The sequence below is a fragment of the Eleginops maclovinus genome, chromosome 8, assembly GCF_036324505.1.
Source record: "Eleginops maclovinus isolate JMC-PN-2008 ecotype Puerto Natales chromosome 8, JC_Emac_rtc_rv5, whole genome shotgun sequence".
Taxonomy (NCBI): Eukaryota; Metazoa; Chordata; class Actinopteri; order Perciformes; family Eleginopidae; genus Eleginops; species Eleginops maclovinus.
The window spans coordinates 20,130,645-20,153,553 of NC_086356.1; the positions used below are offsets into that span (position 1 = coordinate 20,130,645).

Sequence of the window (22,909 nt, forward strand, 5' to 3'; positions counted from 1 at the left end):
TGGTCCTCTTATGACGTCACCGTCGCCATCTGTTGGGGTAGTCATGAAGCTCTCACCTACGATATTCTATTATGCAATCCTTCTGAGGTTTATCAGTTACTAAACACGCAATAGTATCATTGCAGCATCAATGAGTGAGAGGTAGAGGCGGTGGGTTTAGTATGTAACTCCACGCGCCCTTCTCCCTCTACTCATATATACAATACAATATTAGCAACATGCTATCTGAGGCTAAGAACAACATCCGGTAATACTACCGGAATTGGACAAATATGGTCCGTCCAGAAACAGTGAATTATCTTTTAATGTTCCGTTTCAATATATTGATTATTTCTTACAGAGGCAAAGATGAAACTGAGGGCTCCACCAACCCTGGCATTTTTCTCGGACTAGTCGACTTCGTGGCACAGTTAGATGAAGGTTTTGATGATCTAAAACATGCTATGGTGTTCAGTCTATAAATACTTGACTTAATATGCTGCCCCTGTCTTTATGTTGTTCTGAAATATCTTTTGGCCTGTTTAGCTATTTTACATAATTGGATTCGTGTAAATAATTAATATAATAATAATAAGTAGAATAATTTATTGTGGACCCACACCATTTCTGCTTATAGAGGCTCCTGGATGCAACTTTCTTCCATAGCTTTCCACCTGTAACTTATGTAGCTAGAGGGGAAATATTTCTGTCATCTAGTGGACACACGAGGGATCTCTGTCTGAGTTCATGTAACAACAAATTGATATGGTCTTGCTTAATGTACCTATTGAATGGGTCACCTTAATCATTATCAGAAAAAAATTGAGATTGAGATGAGATTTTTTTCAGGAGCCGCCACTGGTATAGTGTCTCTACTGGGAAATGTCTCCATGATTTAATGTTCAAAAAGTTCTTTATTTTTCTCATACTGCCTGTGCTGCAGCACCTCTTTTCATCCTCTGTCTGAAACCAGAGCCCAGTCTGCTCTGATTGGTTAGCTGTTTACTAATGGCAGTGTTCACTGTCTGTCACACAAGCAGCTAATGCATATCCCCCTCCCCATAAGTGAATGTGTTTCGGTCTGAATTGACGCTGTTTGTCATCATAACGCCGTTATTAAAGTTTCTCTGTTATTAGATGGGTGATGTTAGCATAGCCACCGAAGCTTATCTGACTGTCTTGACTTGCTATTGTAGCATAAACCGTTTTCTACCGGCGTATTTTTCTATTATGATTTTACTTTTGGCTTGGCAACCTGTATAGCCATGCATTGATTACATATACAAAACAACATGCAGACGTATGCCTCTTCACAATTACTGTCAGCTGATGGTGCTCATTTAAAGTATAGTAAGGTAAAAAAATAAACAGCATCACAATCTGCTTGGTTAGTGTTGCCTCACTTTAAAAGTGAGTGGTCGCGTTGTAGTCACTTTGCTCAGCCCTACTGTTACAACTTTTACTTGCCGTACTCGCCATGAACTGTTATTGCTCAGGTTAATCTCTCCCCCCACTGATGTAAGCGTGACGTATTCGTCCTTGCCGGGCAGCCTTTGGGGCCAGCTAAGAACCGGTTTTCGGCTGGGCCGGATTAACCATTAGGCAACGGCATAGGCGCCGATTTATGTTTCTGCCGGTGGGTGCTCTAAAAAGTTTAAAGCCCGACCCTCGACAATCTCCGTGTGTGCGGTTAAATCTCCGTGGGTGCTCGGCAATCTCCGTGGGTGCTCGGGCCCCGAAGCACCCACGGTATCGGCGCCTATGGGCAACGGGGCATTTGCTCAGGGGCACCGGCGTCAACTAATATGTTAGATCACGTTATAAACGCAGTCCTCACTTTCCTATTTTTATGCAGATTTTTGCAACCAGTTCGATCAAAAATATTATGTTAATTCACGTCAAAACAGTGTCTGTAGCTGCATGCACAAAGGCCGCCTGCCGTCAGCTCTACACTGACACAGCGAGCGAGGGCGAGCTGTCAGGTGACTTGACGCTCTGAAATGTTAAAGTAATAGTAAAGTCGTCGGTGTGAGAAGCAAGATGGATAAGCAGTTAAGCGGGAGAGCTAAGAGAAAATTAAAAAAAGAAAAGGTGAGCTCTTTGGCGTTTTATTTGACAGGGACTATGATGAGTGTGATGTGCACGAACGAGCTGCACGGCTGAGTTCCACTTGTCCGACAGACCTAGATGCGTCCCTAGCAGACAAACTCGTGCAGTTCACTCACTTTGTGTCGAGTGAGACTTCCCCTGCTCAGTTGTTGCAAATTCTGGAAACAAATAGCCTTAAGACAACATTTCCGAAGCATATGTTGCACTCAAAATGTTCTTAACACTGCCTCTCTAATTGTGAGGGTGAGAGGTCATTTTCTGTTATAAAATGAGTTTAAAATGTTTTAAGGACCACGATGTCACAGACAAAACTGTCTGCACTTTCTTTGCTGGCCATAGAACACAAAGTTGTCGAAAGTTTGTATTTGATGATATTGTGCACCAGTTTGCATATTTAAAGGCCACTAAGTAATCTGCAATTAGAAATTACTTTCTAATTAATCTTTGATAGCATTACATGTTTTGTTTGAGTTTACACAATTTAAGTCAAGAAGGCCAGTGTCTTAGGGAAGATAATAAAGGTTAATAGTTGTGGTATGAATATTAAAGTCAAGGCCAGTTCATTAAGCTCACCTGTTTAAAAAAATGAGAATTAATATATGTGTGTTAATGTCAGATGTGTGTTCATACGTTCAGTTTTGAAAGGAGGCCAGTTGTAAGGCCCATTTGTTAAAATAAAATAATAAGAGCTCATAGTAATGCATCAACATAAAATCATGTTATACAGTTAATTGTGAAACAATAAACATGATTTTGACTTTGAACTATATGCAACAGTGTAGCCAATGGTTTACTTCTCCATACACACCAACTGCCTGATTTTAGAAGTATAGGCTATAGGCTATTGATGATAGTGACTTTGCGATTGTTGCTTTGGGGCAGGGGTGGGGGGCCCTTGAGTCTTGTTGCCCAGGGCACAGGAAATTGTTAATCCGGCCCTGGTTTTCAGTGCTAAAAGCTGGCCCCGTTGCCGGCCCAGGAACCGGTTTGGTGGAAAAGAGTATAGCGCCCCTTAGCCTATCACGTACCATGGATGAAAGAGGCAGTTACACCAAAAGCTATTCCTCGTCCATGTATAGTACATTCAGATGGTGAGATTGGGGGGATTACAGGTTTGATTTACAGATTATCATTTAATTTCCACATTAAACAGTACATGTAAACATGGGTGTGACAATGTTGAAGTTGGTCCTCCATTTATATATAATCTGCTGTATTTTCTGTTAGCAAAGACGGTTCACCCCGTCATTATGTACAGTACAAAAACTAAATCTGATTAATTGTCACAGCATTTGTATAGGCAAACATTAGATAAGTACTTATTTTAAAAATTTACAGTAAACATTCATCAAGCAACAATGATTCTGATGAAAGTAAGGGGGCAATATCAATTTGTGCTTTCTTGACTCTTCAATTATTTACAGTAAATTGAAATCAATCAAACTGAGACTCCACAATGCGCTCCACCATCCGTATAAAACAGAGACAGTTTCTGTATAAGGGACTTGTATAACCATGATCTGTTCAAGTGATGTGCAAGCTGTTCCCAGCATTAAATGATCAAAGTCATTCATTATAAATGTTCTGTGTTGTAAGTCCTGCCCTTGTGTGTTTAAGTGGAGAGAGTTTGCTTCTGAATGTGCAGGGCTGCTTGTGCTTTCTGAACAGCTGCCTGCAGCATGGTGTGGTCACTGAGCAGCTGAAGGAGAGCCGCGGGCTCCATCTCCAGCAGCATACCTGCACAAACCCAAGCAGAACAGTGGAAACAACGTTAACCAAATATGTATTAATTCATTTAGCTGACACTTTCATCCAAAGCAACATAGGATGCTAACTCAGAACAGAAAGAATCCTGGGTAAGCAAAAAGGCTACACCATTTTGAGTGCTGCATACAGAAATAACGTTAAACGTTATATTGTTTTGGTTTTAGTAGCTGAAATGGAAACTTCTGGAGCAAGGACTTGGAACACAGTGAGAACACGGGAGAGCTGAGACTTGATGTCAGACCTTGAAGGTTTATTCAAAGTTATGTCCGGAGAATTGACAAAGACATGTGCTGCAGCCACGAGGTGACTTGCGTCCTGCCCAACCAATTCTAAAGATCTCTCCCCCAGTCGGACACTTTAACTAGTTCTATGGGCATAATCAACATTAATCGTCACAAGATAAAACAGGTCAACTGGGTCAAAGGCTGAATACACCGAAACCATAGTGCCCATAGGAGAATTTGTTTTGTACCGAGATCACATAAGAATACCAAAGCAGCGTCAGGATCCTGAGTGGGACAGGAGACGCCCCCACAGACAGCATCAAGTCACCTGTGATATCGTTGGCATGCAGAGGATCCAGCTCCTCCACCAGGGAGAACACCTTCTCCCCCAGCCTCTCTGTGTCCTCAGCGTCCGACCAGTCACTGACATCTGTCTCCTCTATGTTCTGCCTGACGGAGGAAGCAGGAATATTATTTCAAACATTAACTATCATTTAATAAATGAATATTTGGGGCTGGCATATGTTTACAACCCCCAATTGAAATTTTCCAATGAAGCTGCTCAACATTAAAATGTGGATTTAAAATTTGAATTTCATGAATTATTCTGTTCTCTAGAATATCTCTTAATCTTTCATTTTGTAGATTTGAAATGCAAATAATATACCACACACTCTTTCAGGGTCTTCAGAGCGAAGTTCACCTGCTCTTCCAGCCGATTTGGATCTGAAAGAAGATGTAAAACTGCGTCTCTGTGCTGCTCCAGTAGCATACCTTTGAGAGGAAAGCAAATCAGATTGTAAAGCATTACAAATGAGTTGTAACCTTTAATTGCATATACATAGAGACGATGATGTTTTTCATTGCTGACACTAACAAACATAAATAAGATAAGATACGATATACTTTATTGATCCCAAATTGGGAATTTTTTTCCAAAGAGCAGCACGTTAAACCAAAGGCATTAAACTTTTTTTTTTTTTTAAAAGAGTAGAAAATAAAACAGAACTTAAAAATTAAAATATATACAAATTGACCTTGAAGATAATAATCTGTACAATGTCTGGCAATAAACACAATGAAGTTACAACTGACACTTTAAAGTAGGATATCATTTACATTAAGTGTGCAAGGAATGTCAGATACATTAAAGATGAATGTTAAAATATGCTGAAGTTTCATGTCTAAGGATAATTTTACTGTATCATTTATTTTATTATGCGTCTCAGGATCCGCTGCTCACCTGTGATTTTCTGGGAGTGTCCGGTGTTGTAAACGTCCACCAGCTCAAACAGCTGCTCCCCCACAGAGTCCGAGGACGCAGACAAGTCATCCTCCTCCTTATAGGTCACCCTGCTGCAAAGAGGGATAGGGACGTGAGAGGGCATAAGGTAAAATAAATTCAATGTTGTGATATTTTTAAGAGTCTAACATACAATATAAACACCTGGTCGCCATACCTGGGGTCCTGTGCCAGCTGCAGGGCTCGGAGGGCTTTCTCCACGGCTGCACTCAGCTTGGCTTTATCCTTCAGCATCTGACTCAGGACAGGACCTGGAAGTTCCAGCAGCATACCTGAAACACACAGCCAGGATTGGAGGCTTTGGTTTTATGATAATTTATCATTTACTTCATTTGTTTAATTTGATCCACTAAAGGTCATGCACATCTCAAGAAAATGATTTTACATTCATGACTGTATTTAAAAACTCCAGGGCCAAAAGAAGCAGTGCATCTGACTTTACCTGCCCCTAACTCCTTCTTCTTGAACTGAAAATTATGTATACAATAGAGATGCGCGGATAGACTATTATTTCATCCGCAACCGCATCACAAAACTCATCATCCGTCCGCCATCCATCCGCCATCCATCCTAACCAAAGTTTTTTGACCAATTTTCAAAACCGCATCCGCCTACCATCCGCCGGTTGTTTTTAGGTCTATGCATTTATTTTTTGCAAAAAGAAAGAAAGCCCGAATATAATAACAAGTCATTCACATTATAATGGCAAATAACTCTACACACTAATTAACTGTCATGTCAGGGTAACATCCAGGACGAGCCTGTTCTGAAGACGTTCATTTTGACTGCATGGGAAGAGAGCGCGTCTTTTTTCAGGCAGACAGTGCAATTGATTTTATACCAGCTGGCCTAACAATCATACAAGAAACAAACTATGGAGCCTCGATATTAAAGAAACGCCTACACAATTCATTCCACAATTCGCTTAAAGTCCACCAACAGAGTAACAGTGCAACGTAGATGTTCACATTTCTAATTGTCCATAACAACCCCAACACTTGCTTGTCTTGCCTGCACTGGTGTCATCCTGATTCACCACTTCATAAAAGTTATTCCAGGCAGCCCTTTTCCGACCTTGTTTTTCCTTGGTTTTTAGTTCTCCCTTTTTGAGTTTGTCATGTACCACCTTCCCCGGCGTTGCCATCTCTGATAATAATCAAAGCCGCCCGCATGCATAGATGCGACTCGGCCAAATTGCTGCCTGATGAAAATTTGACTATTTCAAAGTGTGCTCGTTTTTTTGTATTGTAGGTACCAATATTTAACAATGTATATGTTTTTTTATTTGATTGGTTCAACCGCCAGCCGCCGGAATTTAATTAAAATATTATTTTTCGTCTCGTCATCTGCCGGATCCGCGGTTTAGCCCCGGAGTCCGCGGCTGTAACCGCCAACTGTGCATCTCTAGTATACAACCATTCAAATTATTCTGTAGATGTAGAGTTTTCTAGTTTAAACTGTCAGAAAATAGTAAAAACTGTTCATCTTAAATTCCAAGGTCCATCCATCCATCCATCTTCTCCCGCTTTTCCGTCAGGGTCGCGGAGGTAACAGCTCCAGCAGAGAGCCCCAAACTTCTCTTTCCCTGGCCACATCAACCAGCTCTGACTGGGGGATTCCAAGGCGCTCCCAGGCCAGCGAAGAGATATAATCCCTCCACCTGGTCGTAGGTCTACCCCTCAGTCTCTTCCCAGCTGGACGTGCCTGGAACACTTCCCTAGGGAGGCGCCCAGGTGGCATCCTCACTAGGTGCCCGAACCACCTCAACTGGCACCTTTCAACGCGAAGGAGCAGCGGTTCTACTCCGAGTCCCTCCCGGATGACTGAACTTCTCACCTTATCCCTAAGGGAGATGCCAGCCACCCTGCGGAGAAATCCCATTTCGGCCGCTTGTATCCGCAATCTCGTTCTTTCGGTCATGACCCATCCTTCATGACCATAGGTGAGGGTAGGAAAGAAGATGGCCCAGTAAACAGAGAGCTTTGCCTTCTGGCTCAGCTCTCTTTTCGTCACAACGGTGCGGTAAGGCGACTGCAGTACCGCTCCCGCTGTACGCTTGCACGACCAGGACGGAAACCGCATTGTTCCTCTTCAATCTGAGGTTCGACAATTGGCCGGACCCTCCTTTCCAGCACTTTAGAGGAAACTTTCCCGGGGAGGCTGAGTAATGTGAGGCCTCTGTAATTGGTACACACCCTCTGATCCCCCTTTTTAAAAAGAGGAACGACCACCCCGGTCTGCCACTCCTTCAGTACTGTTACCGACTTCCACGCAATGTTGATGAGACGTGTCAACCATGACAGTCCCTCAACACCCAGAGCCTTCAGCATTTCTGGGCGGATCTCATCCACCCCCGGGGCTTTGCCACTGTGGGGTTGTTTGACTACCTCAGTGACTTATTTCTTAAGATTTGATTAATTTTACTCATATTGAAATGTAATGGGTTTTGCTTGGGACATAGCAACATAGCATACTTCCTTATTTTACAAAACCTGAAGAAATTTTCAAAATTTTAGGCATTTTAAAAATCAAAGTAAGGCATTTTAATAAATACAGAACACTTAAGACTAATATGACAAATGTTATGTTTAATTTGGGTTAACATAGCAACTTGATGATGCTTGTACAGAACACCAAAAGGCAACCTACAGCGAGAATGACCCATTATGTTATTATTTGTTTGTTTGTTTTTCATGATCATAAAGAATTGCATAACAATGTCACAAAGCAGACATGCCATCAGCTCACCTGTGAGTTTCCCAGCTTTCTCCTGGTGTTTGGGGTAAATCAGAGAGTACAACTTTTCTCCTAGTGTCTCCAAATCTTCTGCTTCATCCATTTTATTCTCACATTAAGACACTTTGTGCAGGTGCCAAGTTAAAACACAACTTTAACTTTGCATTTAGCAGTTTTACACAAAATGTTGACTTCTGGCAGCTTTTTGGTAAACATCTTCGCACCACATACATCAGTCCGAAAATGCAATTTCTTTCTTATTTATTCTTTACTCGTCCCCCATAAACTGTCGTTTTGTTATAAAAACACAAGAATCCCATACTTAGGGTCAAAAGAGCTGAGATTTGTTAATGAAATTGCTTACGATTGTCTGTAAACACAAGGCGCGTTTTAATGACGTTTCAAAGCGCGATGTGGACGTGTTCCTCCGCTGGGTGTGCATATAACTAGTACTCCATCAAAATAAGTTTAAAATATGATATAGGATCTCAATAAAGTTGAAAATACTACTGTAACAATAAATCCAAATGATGTTTAATTCAAATGTGTCAAAATGTGTTGTTGGTCACATGTGTTTTATCTATCAGTCTCCGAGTGCGCGCAGTGATCTTTGACAAAGGTATCGTAAACCGGCTTCCGGTCTTTCGGATCCTCTTCCTCCGCTAAAAGGTAACGTGGTCGCCTCGGCTGCTAAAAGCTTGATCATTAAAGTGCATTTATTGTGTCTCCCTTCTTGTATTTAGTCGCATAAAGTAAGATAATTATGTTTTGTATGTTGCTGTTAATCATACGGGGCAGAAACGTGCCCTATATAGTTCATTATATACATATATTATATATAGAACACCTCGCCGGTTAGGCCTCGTCGTGTGGAGCTAACTTTAGCTTATGTGCTACAATGCAACTACATGTGTTTTCTACATTGATGGTGTTAAACGTTTGAAACACTGTCAGACTCGATACAATATATACCAAAAAAGGCATAAATGTCCCCACTTGATGTAAGGTATTTTAAAGATACGTAACAGCAAGAGAACACGTTGTGCTAATGTTGGTAGCGGGTGCTAGCAGTTCCTGCCGTCCGTTTTACTTGTGTTTGGTTTTTGAGTAGTTAAGTATCAAATCAATTTGTTTTGTTTTTTCCAGGTTCATCATGTCGTCCCATTTGCAGTGGATGGTCATCAGGAACTGCTCCAGCTTCCTCATCAAGAGGAACGGACAGACGTACAGCACTGTGAGTAGGAGATACTTGTATAAAATGCTGTATTCAGCTTACACGTTCCTCAACTTAACATCATGACTTCTATCAAGGGTATGGGTGTGATCACACTGGATAATTTAAAAGTTGATTACTGAATCAGTTGTTCCCAAAAAGTACGAGTTGTGTAAAGTAGTGATGAACAGTGAAGCATGGCCACAGAGTGCAATACACAAATGTAATAGTAGAGGTCTTCACCTGTCAACTGTCACAATTAACATTATGTGAAAACAGTAAGCCAGTGTTTAATACCATTTTGGTTAGATCTGTGATTTAATGTTCCAACTAAATCTGAATCATATTTCTGTTGTAATGCCTGGTACATTTACACAGGGGAATTATCTTTGGTGTCTGGTGGTGCAGACATAAAAGTATTTAACGTTAGAGAATAAATTTACACTAACAATAAATATATACAAACAATAGTGCAATGCATGTATTACAATCGGCAACTTCCACCCCAGGTACTGAATATCTTAAGGGACATCTTACATGTCCCGTCAAACCAAAACTTATGTAGTCTTATTAACCCATTTAGGCCTAAAATGCCCCTAAAACCTATGGGCGATTTTAGAAGAACCCCCTAAAAGCTGAAGTGTTTCTGGAAATTCAGCAATTGTGTCAACGCCTACTAAATAATTGATTTCTCAGCCTCTGTAGCAGATAGAAACGAAATTCAAAAAGTACTTGAGAACTTACAGCTGTGGCTTTCATGAGTGGCCTCTGCAGGTAAATCGACTTTCACCCCTGGGGTGCAGTTGAAAGAACTCTGTGGATTAGAGTGGTAATTCTCCGTCCTCTACTCGGTTTCAAAACCTTCGAACTCATGGTCATCATCGTCGCCGTCTTCAAACATATGTCTTAACCATAAATCCCGGTCGATTGGTTCGACGAGTTCAATGTCGTCAGCAATAATGTCATCAGCGCTGTGCAGATCGTCAATATCACTACCTTCACTAACTTCAGAATTCCTTCCGCAGTAGAATAAGTCTGCCATGATTGCTGGAAAAAAATCCAAACAACACGTGTATGTTCTGATGCATTTCATTGGCATTTTCAAAAGGCCGATAATTAATGCAAAAAAAATGCCACAGAGCTCTTGTACCAGAAAATTACGTATTCGCTTTCCCAGCTTCAACGGTAGAATGACGCAACAGCGCCCCCGGTTTTAATGGTAGAAATGCGGCAACGCTTTCCCAGCTTAAATGGGTTAAAACAGTAAAAAGCAGGAAATCTCTTTATTTAAGACACTGGTCTTAATAGTGAAATAAATATGCAGTTTTCAGTCTGTTGCAAACACAAGCTGTCCAGCAGGTTTATCTGAATAAACTCCATTTATGTGACAGGAGCCCAACAACCTGAAGTCCAAGAACTCCTTCCGCTTCAATGGTCTGGTGCACAAGAAAACCATCGGTGTGCAGCCAGCTGCCGATGGCAAAGGAGTCGTTGTCGTGCTGAAGAAGCGTAAAGGTAAATATGTGACACGGTTTCCATCTTTAGGCACTTCCCTTTCTGTAGAACAAAAATGTTTGTCGGAAGAGTGCATTTACACGATATCCCTATGTATTTAAATCATTTGAATGTCCGTTATACAAATGTTGTTTTTAGTTACCTCTTTTCCTGTCATTTAAAAGATGTCTCACACACAAGGATCATTTTTAAGATCGCAGAGATCCAGTGTGCTTACTTAACAATGGATTTTAGAGTTGCTCTGATTTGCAGAAAGTAAAGGAAGAAATTTGACAGTTTAAGGCACTAGCACATATTCTAAAGATAGCTGTCCAATGTGTAATCTCTGCACTCAGTGGATTTTTGGAATCCGCTAACAAGCAGTTAACTTTGAGAGGGGAATATGTGCGTGAGCTCTGCACCTTTTTAGAAATAGATATTGTTTTTTTTCCTTTTTCCTTGTTTGGTATTTTTGGATCGCTACAGCTAATGTCTTATTTATATTATTTTTGCACAGGCCAGCACAAACCTGCCAGCTCCTACGAGAAGATCACCATCAACAAGAACTCTCGTGCCACGCTCAACAGCGTGAGGCACATCATCAGCAAGAGCAAGTACAGGAAGGACCTGCGCATGGTGAGCTCAATGCCTGACTTCAAAATCTCAAATTAATTTCAACATTATTTTCTACGATGGTCCTGTTTATTTGTTGTACAGCTTTCAGGAATACAATTTGAGTCTCCTTTGTTTTCCCAGGCTGCTCTGCGTCGTGCCAGTGCCATCCTGAAAAGCCAGAAGCCTGTGGTGGTGAAGAAGAAGCGCACAAGGGCTGCAAAGACAGCATAAGCTGATTCACATGATAAATCAATAAACGTTGTTGTTTGGAAAAAAATCTATATATTCTCATGTGTCCTAAATTAATTTGTGGATTGTAACGTGCAGGTTTTTGCAGATATGACATGTCATTTGGTATGTTTATTAAATCAAGTTATTCCCTGGTAGTAATGCATAATGGTCGCGCAGTATGTTTTGGGAGTGTAAAAATCCATGTTTTCTATGTAACTAATAACATTAACAAAGGCTCTTTTCCAGCAATTACCTACAATACACCTGAACTAGAAAAAATAACACAATGTAATCAAAGAATCATAAAGTCAGGTCATGGTTATCTGTTATTTAAAAAAAGGGCTTTTCACATCGGTTTAATTTTCTACAGTATAGAGTACAAAAGAACAGCATTATGAGCCGATATCAAATCCCTTATAAGCTATACTGCAGTATAGTTTCAAACAGCTTGGTTCTGTAGTATAAAGATGTACTGTATGCTTTAGTAACTTGCTTTTGAGGCAATATTTGTTATGTGTACTAAACATCCTGAAACTGGTAGTGATTGAGCTGTGGATAGAAATAGGTAAAAAAGAGGTCACTTTAGTTTGTTTCACGCTTTGTTCAACAATCTGAACCAAACGTCAGAGGCTGTTTGATTTAGATACCATTTAATTGTAATGTTTGTGGATTGTACTACCCTCTTGACCTCACTGCTCTGGTGTCCCAGTGTACTCCACGTGACATATGAGCTCCATTTAATCTATAGGATATGTATGCATGTAACATCTGTGCAGCCAGCTGCCACATCTCTTTTCACACATTATTTCTGGATTGGATTTGACACTTCACTGCAGAACTGATCACGGCTTGTGTTTAAACATATCGTCTTCATTTGAAGTGGATTATAGTGACACAAACCGGGGCTCTTGCTTTTTCCGCAGTGAGCGCTGATGTGGAAACATTGGATAGATTTTTAAGCAGCCCACTGGCAGCTTTCCACTCATGGCTTTGGAAAGAAATAAACAGTTGTCCCCTCCCCGTGAGTTTAAGCTGGTATTCTACAACCATCATTTCCACAGGGAGGCACATCTCTGTCACGCATTGGGACGATGAGAGCGATGGCTTGGTGTCGGTGAAGATGTGAGTAGGCTGAGTCAGGTCGCTATGAAGGGAATCAGGCCCGTGCTTTTCTTCATGCCCTTGGCTCTGCTGCTCCTGCAAAGTCGGAGCTTCGAGCTACAGGACACCATTCATGCACTGATCCAGGAGAACATCCACCTGCACGACCAGCTTGAAAACCTCACCCAGGCCCTCAGGGAGCTCAAGCGGATGCTCTGGCATCACTCAAATGGTACCAAGTAAAGTATATGAGAAACACATGAGTAAAGCAAGCTGTAGTTGTTTAAAGGACACCTTTTTATAATGGAACATTTCTTTTATGTAGCAAGTCCACATCGAAACTGTGATATCATTAGTTTTCAACTTAATATTCAGAAGATTAATCAATATCCTGAACTTAAAAACAAGATTTTAAAAAACTAACATTTTAAAATTTGGGGCTCAACAAAAAAAATATAAAAAGTAGTTATTGATTAAGTTCAAATAGTACACATTTTGTTTGTTTATATATTATTTTGGTGGATTTTTTTACACTTATTCTTCATTCTTTTTGGACTATGCTATTACTATTAATGCATTTTAAGTTTTTAATTTTAATATTCTTTAAAAGGTGCATCCACAAAGTCATAATTGTTATCCCTTTATCTTTTTTATTATTTGTTTTGCTCTTGTTTTTTATCATGCTTATTCTGATGTTGCTTGTGAATATGCAAAGAAAACCTCTAAAATGAATTTGAACCATAAGACACAGGATGTATACTATAGAATACTCTATACTTTATATTATATACTATAGTGCATTTTAAGACTTTGCATAGATTAATAAAAGATGTTGTGGTTTTTAATGCTCAGTCTCCAAGGTCAGAACAGCTGTCAGCTTCTCTCATTTCCTGTTTGTGTCTGTTTCCTCTTAATCCCGTCCATGCTGTCTCATTGTAGCTTTTTAAACGTCTGACCTCACCTAAGGGTCATGTTAATAGTTTTATATATTCATTATTTCTGTGTGTTTTGGGATTTACACAGACCCTGACCATCATGAACACCATGAATTCCACAGTGAGGACACCCAGCATATGTGGGACGAGTGGTCAGAACACGGTGTGTATCTTTACAGAAATATTTCAGAGCAAAGGTTCAGCTTTATTGTATTTAGCAGTCAAAGAGGGGCTACATCAGCTGGTATTGATTTCCTGTTTGAAGGTCATGTGAGCGGTAGAGGGAAATGAAATCTCAAACAGCCAGCACAATGTGTGTGTGTGGGGGAGCGAATAAAATCTAAGGTTGTAAAATAATTTGATAAAGATCCTATAATCAGTGATAAGCCCTTATCCAGCTGGAATTGTTAATATAGTGATAAAAACCCCAAACCCAAATGTTCCTATCCCTTTTAACCCAGAAGATAAATAGATAAGCGCATGTTTAATTATTTTATTTTCTATGAATCTAATTGGTTTTTGTCCTTGCATTTTATAAAGATTATCATTATTACTACCTCATGATTTTACAATCCGATGTATCTCATTATTATTATTATTATTATTATTATTATTATTATTATTATTATTATTATTATTATTATTAATAATAATAATTTTCCAACTATTTAACCTTATCTAATTTACCTTATCTAGCTAATCATGCAAAACTTCCCCTCTTTAACATAGAATATACATATAACATTCGGATGTATATTTCATTTAGTTGCTGTAAATCCACTTGATTATTATTACTATTATTTAATCGTTTTTTTATCTATAGTGCTACATGATTTATCTTTCCTTTTTTAAAAGTCTTTTTTCCCATGTCATCATTAATCCTATGCCATTCAGTCATTATTCAAATCTGTAATGAATAATTTGAAGTCAAAAATAAATAAATATTTAAAGATGAAAAGTGTGTGAAAAGTGTACTCATGAGATGATCTGAGGTTACGCTCTTCTCCTGACAGGCATCAATGCAGAGACCCACCTCTTTCTGGAACATGCCTTCTGTGGACACGAGCTGCACAACTCTGCTGCTCGTCTCCATGCAGAGGCATCCGTCCTGCTGCTGACGCTGCCCGGGCTCACCCTGCTGCTGCTGCTCCTGTATTTCTAGGCTACATTAGCCTGGTGTCCACTCAGGAGATAAACACAACTCTAGTTTTGTGGCTCATACTCTCACACAAAGTTATTATGTGGTGGGCTTATAGTCTGGCTGCCAGCACTGTGAACCCGGACATGTTGAGTACGCCAAAGTTTGATGTTAGAAATGTATAGTAGGGATCCCCAGCACATAGAAATTGCCAGATGCTAACTTGCATATTGTAGCCAATTTACACAATTAGCATAAGTTGCGTTTATTGAAATGAATGGCATTATAGCCTATATAAACAATATATATTTTTTAATGATTTGGCCAGTTTTGGAGTGGTTTTGGGGGGTTATAGAGGATGCTGATCCATTTCTATATTTGTACTCTCTGTGGGCTGACAGTATTGCTGTGACCATTGGATATAGAAAGCACAAGATGAGCATTATTTTCTCTGCTGTGGACAATTATTTTTCAAATAAATAAGCAATCTTTCCAATCCAAATGATCCAGAGTCCCCTAAATCTTCCAAATGGACCCACAATTCATAAAAAGCAGCCAACAGAGAGTACAAATATTACCACTTTTTGGTTCAAACTGCCATTTTTGATATTGAAAATGTCATAAATGAATTCAGCATCCTCAAAATTCCCCTAAACCACTCAAAAAGTGTTCAAATCATTCATTACATTTGTTAACTAGGCTATAATGGTCATTTGTGCTAATTAACACAACCTATGCTAAGTTAGCTAATGGCCCAACATATGCAGGTAAGCATCCGGCAGTTTCTATGAGCTGGGGACCCTACTATTTCTGTCATAAAACTTTGGGGTTCTCAACATTTCCGGGTTCACAACAGGACTGAGCTGGCAATAGTCTATAATGGGGATAAGTGCATTTAAGCTATGCATTGTAAAATAACTGATAAGGGAGTTTTGATATGTTTGCCGGGATGAGCTGTAGCCCGGTTCTCCCTGTTGTGAGTGATTATTGAGTGGAAAGGATCGCACACAATCGGTGAGCAACAATCACCTCTGGGGGATTTAATGAACTGGAATGGAGCCAATGGATGCTGCTGTCTGCTCCCAGAGGAGGCCGGATCACAGCTGGTCTAACACAGCTTAATTACTGCCACTGAGGTCATGCATGCAACTTTTTTTGGTTTTTATAATAGGAACAATAATAAGATAAATACATACATTATAAAAGGTTATTTCTGGCACCTAAATTATTAAGACTACTTATTTCAATTTTAAGCTCAAAACACTGAGAAACGTTGAGGCAAACTGGTATATTTAATTCAAAATGTAAGAAAATAAATCTGACTTATACTGTTATTTTTCACACAAGGCTACTCATTTCTACTGCTCCACTATAAACACTCATGAACTATAAGTGTCTTCTATTCCCTGAGAAACATCAGGAGAAAATATCTTCTTTCAGAGAAGACATTTGGACCTGCACAGGTGGAACTAAAGACACTAACAAAGGTGCTTTCCAGCAATAAACAACATTAATGACATCTGAAACAAAGTCCATAAGGTCTGAAAGTTGTTTTCACAGCCAAGTTTCTTCAATTTCAGTAGCAGAAGAACTACTCAGCTTAATTACTGAAGGAGCAGTACTACAGTTCAAAATTCTCATTTACTAGTCGAGGGGAGTCCTGTATTAAATAGTGAACTTTAGTCAAATTACTTGAGTATTCGCATCAAAATATACTGATTGACAAGAGAGGATTTGAAGTCAAAAATAGTGCGCTTAAAGAGGCTAAGAGACTGGAAAGTGAAAACGAACTGCAGAGTTTGGGTTTGCCTTTCACATTGCTCTCTATTGACTCACTATTAGTGTACAAATATTGAGCAGTGCTGCTTCAACATCTGAGCTCCTTTTTACCTTAAGGGCCTTCATTCCTACCTAGGACAAATGGGATAAATAAAAGATAAAACAGACAGTGAGTCCAAACATGTTTATTCTTCCCACTATTTGAAATGATTAGCACATATAAAAGTTATAAAATTAACGAAAGTCAGTTGGTGCTCTACAGAGTGAGTCTACACAGTTAATATGCTGAAGATGCACATGAAGGAAAACAGGGAATGTGTTTTACCACAATGAATAAATAGTTGACATTCACAGCAACAAAACATTTACATCCATATCATTCACAGCATGAATAATAAGTCCTAGATACGAACAATTGCTAGGATTAATTATAACCTATGGTTACCATGGATTGGTCAGTGGTTTTCTGTGTAAAGATGCAGTAATTGGTCACCAGAATAGATACCTCCAACTTTTTTGTTTAATTCATGCCAAAAATTGTAGAAAACGCCGCTGAAGTGAATATATGTGGGTTTACCTGACAAAGAAAGACATTTAAAGACATGTTCTAGGTTGGGTTTTATCAACCAGCCGATTAATTGAGATAATTAACAGCAGACTAATCAGAAATTTGACTAATCGTTGGTAACAGATATAGTTTTCTGTGCGTTTACTTTTCAATGCTTCTTTTGTGTAGCTGTGCGAGTTGAAACGTGGCAATCCTGGCTCGGCCCGTCATCACTACAGGGTCCACATACATTATATTATCTATAGTCCATGCAGACTGTGCGCATGTTCCTCTAGTAGTGCATCGTAGCCACTATGGCTCTAGTCTATATCCAGGTCAGAATCCTCGTCGCTCACGATGGTCTGTACGATCGCTCCATTGCGGATGGTTTTCTGGATGTTGGGCAGCTTGTCGGGCAGCAGACCGTACTCCTGCAGCAGGGACTCCAGATCCACGGCAAAGAAGTCTTCCCCCAACTGATCCGTGACCCGCACGAAGTTCCCGATCAGCTCCCCTGCTTTGTAGACGAGCAGGGCGGGCAGAGCACTGTCTCTGAACAGAGCGCTGGTGCTGATGGCCGAGCTGCGCACGCTGCAGAACTTCACCAGCGGGTATTCCTGAGCCAGGCACATGAGGCTGCCGCTCATGGACTCGCAGCCCGGCACTTCGGGCTCATAGATGTGGATCACTACCAGGATGCTCTTGTCCTCCTTGTCCAGAGCCTCCAGGAAGTCCTCTCCACAGTTCAGCTCGTAGACCTGAGCGAAGCGCTTGCCGCGGCAAAGCTGGCGCCGCATCTCTTCAATACGCTGCATGCGGTAATGCTGGAGGAAGTCTTCGTCATCCTCTCCTTGCTGCAGCATGTTGTACTCCTGCATGGTCATCTGTAGGGCAGACAGAGAGGAAAACATGTAGTTAAGATAAGGAACAGTTTGACAAACTGGGATATACATTTCTTGCCAAGAGTATGAAGACTAATACTTGACTTTATGTAAACTGGCTCCACCACCATTTGTCATAATCTATCATTCTGGCATATCAAAAAGAAGCCAACATCCACAACCTTTACCACCTAATCCAACTGGTTTTGCATCGCTATTAAGCAAAATGACAACGTAATACAAGTTCTGGAAAGGTCATGTGTTTTGTGGGCTGAGACATCTTGGACTTGAAGCCCACATTCAATGTAAACCAAAAAACAAGTTGGACTGGAGTCACCACACTATCATTATTGGCTTTCACTGTTTCACTATGTGCTGCTTGTGATTGGCTGCTGAGTCAAGTGAGACACCCAGTGTTACATTCAGAGCCGTGTTTAGCTCAACATCAAGCTGGTTTGAAAATATTTACTCTGACCCACCCCCGATGTATACAGCTCATAGGTCTGTGTAGTGAATATGGCCGAACAACCTGCAGACAGTTTAAAAAATAAAAGAATGAAGTTGCAGACTCCACTGTGTTAATCAGGTTGTTTTAAATTAATATCTAGTCTATATTTATCCTTTTCTAAAACAGGAAGTGCTCCATTAACAAGAGTGACACAGTTTTTAGATGGAGTCATCCACCCACTGCAGGTGTGGAGTGAGGAATCAGAAGTTTAAATGGTGCTCCTCACAGGCATGCATTTCCTATTTTTTTCTGTATCAGACTTACTTTGCCTTTGATTTTGTCCTGCAGCTCCTTGTCTTTCTCTTTGTCTTTATCCTGGTCGAGGTCTGAGCGGCAGGTCATCGACAGTTTCTTGATCAGCCTCTCCATCTCTTTCTTCTGCTCCTGTTTCTGCTCCACCTCCAGCTGCTTGTACTTCCTCCAGTCATTGATGACTCCCTTTGGTCCTGATAGAGAAAATCCATTGTCACTGTATTTCCAATGTTAAATCATGCAGAGGTCTAACTAGGACTATTTTTGTGTCAGTACCTGTGTTGACAGCACTGCCGTCAGCGCTGTATTCTATCTCCGGCTCCTCAACATTAGCGTCCCGGATGGTTTTTTTCTGTCCCTCCTCCTCCTCGTTTTCGCTGCCTTCATCCTCGCTGCTGCTGCAATAGTATTGCAGCTTCTCCCCCAGAATCCTGTCGTCCATAGTCGTCATGATCGCACCTGAGCATAGCAGGAATCATGTGTTAGGGCACAGATTCAACTCATTAACACAACTTTGAACAAGTCACAATGCTAGGATTTTTTTTTAACAAAAAAGAAAAAAGGTTATTCTTACTATTTTACATTTGAATTTTTGACATCTGCTTTGTCACAGAAACAACACTTTAAAATTTTTTAAAAATCAATCACTGCTTCCATATAGAGGTCCCAAAAGATAAACAAATATAATAATTAATAATAATTTTTAAAAAAGTTAAATTATTAATGATCAAAATTGCAGATCTGTCAACTAATACAAATAACCAACTAGTTTAAGCCAATACAAAAATCTAAAGATTTCGTACACTTGATGAGAATAATTAAGATGACATCTAATTAGACATATTATAATAACTTTTCAAACCTTTATTTCTTTTTGGCAAAGCGAACTATACATTCTTAGTTTACATGTCACAGCCATTCCTCAGGTTAACAGACCCCTTGTCTGTAAGCAGCCCACCTCCATTGTTTCGGGTCATTTGTCTGATCATTTGCATTTCAGTTGACAGCAGCACAGCACTACCATTCGCTTCATCTTTAAATCCTCGTGGAAAACACATCAAGAGATTAACCATAGCTTTCTGACACAATAGTTTTAGCACAGGTCTGAAAGGGTTTACTCCAAAAATAGGACAAAAACACAATACAGTACAGTAAGTGTGTCAGCAAACCTTGTGCGGAGAGGCCTTTAATGGTGCACTGAGCCATGTCTAAGCCTTCTTCTGTGCACAGATGGACAGAGAAGCAGGCAGACATCCCTTACATATCCCACTCACTATTCACAGCAGGTCAGGCCGCAAAATGGAAGATAATATTGAGCCTGACAAAAAAAAGCTACAGCTCTTTTGTTGATAGCTCGGCTATAATGAAAAAAGTACAATACTTTATTTAATTTGCACATTACTGCACAGCCCTCCCCTAGAAAATATAATATACTGTAGTTTGTGAATATATTCATTGTCCAAAGTGGTATACTTTTTTAAAATTTAGCGTAAATACTTGTCTTTATTTTATGCTAAATAATTTCTTTCAAATATTTTCTTTTTATTATCGTTCTATCTTTGACCAACTCTTACAATTTATTTTCTTGATTATTTATGTTTGCACCACCTGACACCAAAGCAAATACCTTGTGTGTGTAATCAAACCTAATAATAAACTTGATTCTGATTCTAGATCTCTCTCTGTTTTGGAATAAAAGGCCTTCAACAACATGTAAACAGTAGGAGCAAAGGCCTGCAGCCAACACCTTATTTAATGTAAATACTCTCCCTGCTGCGGTGACAGAGAAGATAGCTAAACCAGCTACTTATTGCTAGCAAGCTCTTAGCAAATGTTGCTATTCCCTTCAGCATCTAAAGGCCACTGAAAAGAGGATAGAGACAATCCAATTATCCTCATTATGAAGTAGTAGACTGCTAACGTTTAAGAAAGCGAGCCAGGTTAGCTTAAGCAGGCTAAGCTAGTTCCTGTGCTAACCAGTAAACATGAACTAGCAATATACAGAATCGTAATATATTCACCAACACATTACCCCGCTTAGGAATCCTAGAAGAAATACATTACCAATGTAGATTGTTTTTGGATCTTACCTTGATTGTATGACCAGCTACTTGTCAGTGAAATGCAACCAACTCCCAATGTTCCCTTGACCAATCTGCTAGCTTAGATGCAGCTACCACCCGTCATGGATGTATAAAGGGAAGTAAGTACAGGAGGCGGGGCTCCGTACCGGGTGAGCCTGCCAGCTTTCAGCGTGCTGTCTGTAAAAAGTAACCTGGCAACCATAGGTGTCATATATACTGGGGACGTTGGGGACATGTCCCCGCCAAATATGGAAATGGCCAACTTTGTCCCCACCACTTTGCATTAAGATAATTAGTTGAAAATGTTCTGAAAATAGCTTTTGCATGCAATAATTATGTACTGTATCTATCTGTGTGAACATATCTGATTATTCTCAGGAACCTGGGATGTCATTTTTGTGCTAGTAGCCTACTCTGCTTAAAAACAATTTTCAAGCATTTCTATTAATCACTTATATATTGTTACTTCTTTGTGGTGTAAAGTAACTTACATTTACTCAAGTTATTAACTTAAGTATCAGAACCAGAATTCCTTTATTAGGAAGGAAATGTACATGTGTTAAAACAAAAGGGTCATAGATGCAAAAATGGTATAGCAAATAAAAAAAGGCTTGCAATAACTCAGAACAAGCTAACATATTAGAAGACAATAGTTAATAAAGTACAAAGTACTTATCCAATTAGCCATGGATGTGATGATCAGCAACTTCAGAACTTAGTGATATTTATAATGTAAGGTGTTGAGACATTATAAAAATGATGAATGATGATGATGATGGAAATGTTTGCACAGTGTCTCAAGAAAAGTGTCTATATTGCACATATCTCAACAGTCTGTATTGTGTGGGGGTCTACCAGGGTCCATGCAGGTTGTAAAGTCTGACCTTTGCAGGAAAGAAGAAACTGCGGTATCTCTTTGTCAGACAGCGAGGGTGAAGCGGCTCAGGAAGAAAGCCCACAGGCTTATCAAAGACCCCCATCACCCCTGCAACAAACTGTTCTGTCTGCTGACGGCTGGGACTAGAGGTCCTCCATGGATTGCAGCTCCGTCCTGGTGATGTGTTGTGCAGTTTTCACCCCCCTCTGTAGAGCCTTACGGTTGAGGGCGATGCAACTACCGTACCAGGCCGTGATGCAGCCGGTCAGGATCCTCTCTATGGTGCACCTGTAGAGGGTCAGGATCCTCTCTATAGTGCACCTGTAGAAGGTCAGGATCCTCTCTATGGTGCACCTGTAGAAGGTCAGGATGCTCTCTATGGTGCACCTGTAGAGGGTCAGGATGCTCTCTATGTTGCACCTGTAGAAGGTCAGGATGCTCTCTATAGTGCACCTGTAGAGGGTTAGGATGCTCTCTATGTTGCACCTGTAGAAGGTCAGGATCCTCTCTATGGTGCACCTGTAGAAGGTCAGGATCCTCTCTATGGTGCACCTGTAGAAGGTCAGGATCCTCTCTATGGTGCACCTGTAGAGGGTCAGGATGCTCTCTATGGTGCAGCTGTGGAAGGTCAGGATGCTCTCTATTGTGCACCTGCAGAAGGTCAGGATGGTCCCTATGGTGCACCTGTAGAAGTTGCAGAGTATCCTGGAGTCCATGTTGAACCTCTGCAGCCTGCGGAGGAAGAAGAGCTGCTGTGGAGCTGTTCTGGTGATGGTGTTTGTGTGATCCATGTCAGGTCCTCAGTGATGTGGACACAGAGGAACCTGAAGCTGCTGACACTCTCCACAGTAGTCCCGTTAATGGCGACGGGGGCGTGTCCCTCTCTCTGCTGCTTCCTGTAATCCACAATCAGCTCCTTGGTTTTGCTGATATTGAGATGGAGGTTGTTATCCTGGTAGCAAGATGTCAGGGTTTCGTCCTCGTCTCTGCCGATGACGCAGGTAGTAGAGGAGAGACCTGAGCATGCAGCCTTGATGGACTCCAGTGTTGAGGATCAGGGTGGAAGATGTGATGTTTCCCACCCACACTGCCTGTTTGTCTGCCCGTCAGGAAGTTCAGGATCCAATCACAGAGGG

General features: G+C 40.5%; 3 protein-coding genes across 3 annotated transcripts; 1 reads left to right on the plus strand and 2 right to left on the minus strand.

The window, feature by feature from the left end:
* Nucleotides 1-3,201: 3,201 nt before the first annotated feature.
* LOC134868294 (uncharacterized) lies at nt 3,202-8,623 on the minus strand. Its single transcript, XM_063889322.1, has 6 exons — nt 8,131-8,623; nt 5,540-5,654; nt 5,323-5,435; nt 4,754-4,853; nt 4,408-4,529; nt 3,202-3,825 (listed from the first exon to the last, which is right to left on the minus strand). Exons 1-6 carry the CDS (start codon nt 8,219-8,221, stop codon nt 3,701-3,703), a joined length of 666 nt encoding a protein of 221 aa, XP_063745392.1. The 5' UTR covers nt 8,222-8,623; the 3' UTR covers nt 3,202-3,700.
* Nucleotides 8,624-8,729: 106 nt separating this feature from the next.
* Nucleotides 8,730-11,721, plus strand: rpl28 (ribosomal protein L28). Its single transcript, XM_063889323.1, has 5 exons — nt 8,730-8,787; nt 9,265-9,352; nt 10,723-10,846; nt 11,343-11,461; nt 11,582-11,721. Exons 2-5 carry the CDS (start codon nt 9,272-9,274, stop codon nt 11,669-11,671), a joined length of 414 nt encoding a protein of 137 aa, XP_063745393.1. The 5' UTR covers nt 8,730-8,787; nt 9,265-9,271; the 3' UTR covers nt 11,672-11,721.
* A 5,072-nt stretch (nt 11,722-16,793) lies between these two features.
* pdcl (phosducin-like) lies at nt 16,794-21,061 on the minus strand. Its single transcript, XM_063889321.1, has 4 exons — nt 20,903-21,061; nt 19,089-19,271; nt 18,825-19,006; nt 16,794-18,055 (listed from the first exon to the last, which is right to left on the minus strand). Exons 2-4 carry the CDS (start codon nt 19,261-19,263, stop codon nt 17,492-17,494), a joined length of 921 nt encoding a protein of 306 aa, XP_063745391.1. The 5' UTR covers nt 19,264-19,271; nt 20,903-21,061; the 3' UTR covers nt 16,794-17,491.
* Between the last annotated feature and the right edge of the window lie 1,848 nt (nt 21,062-22,909).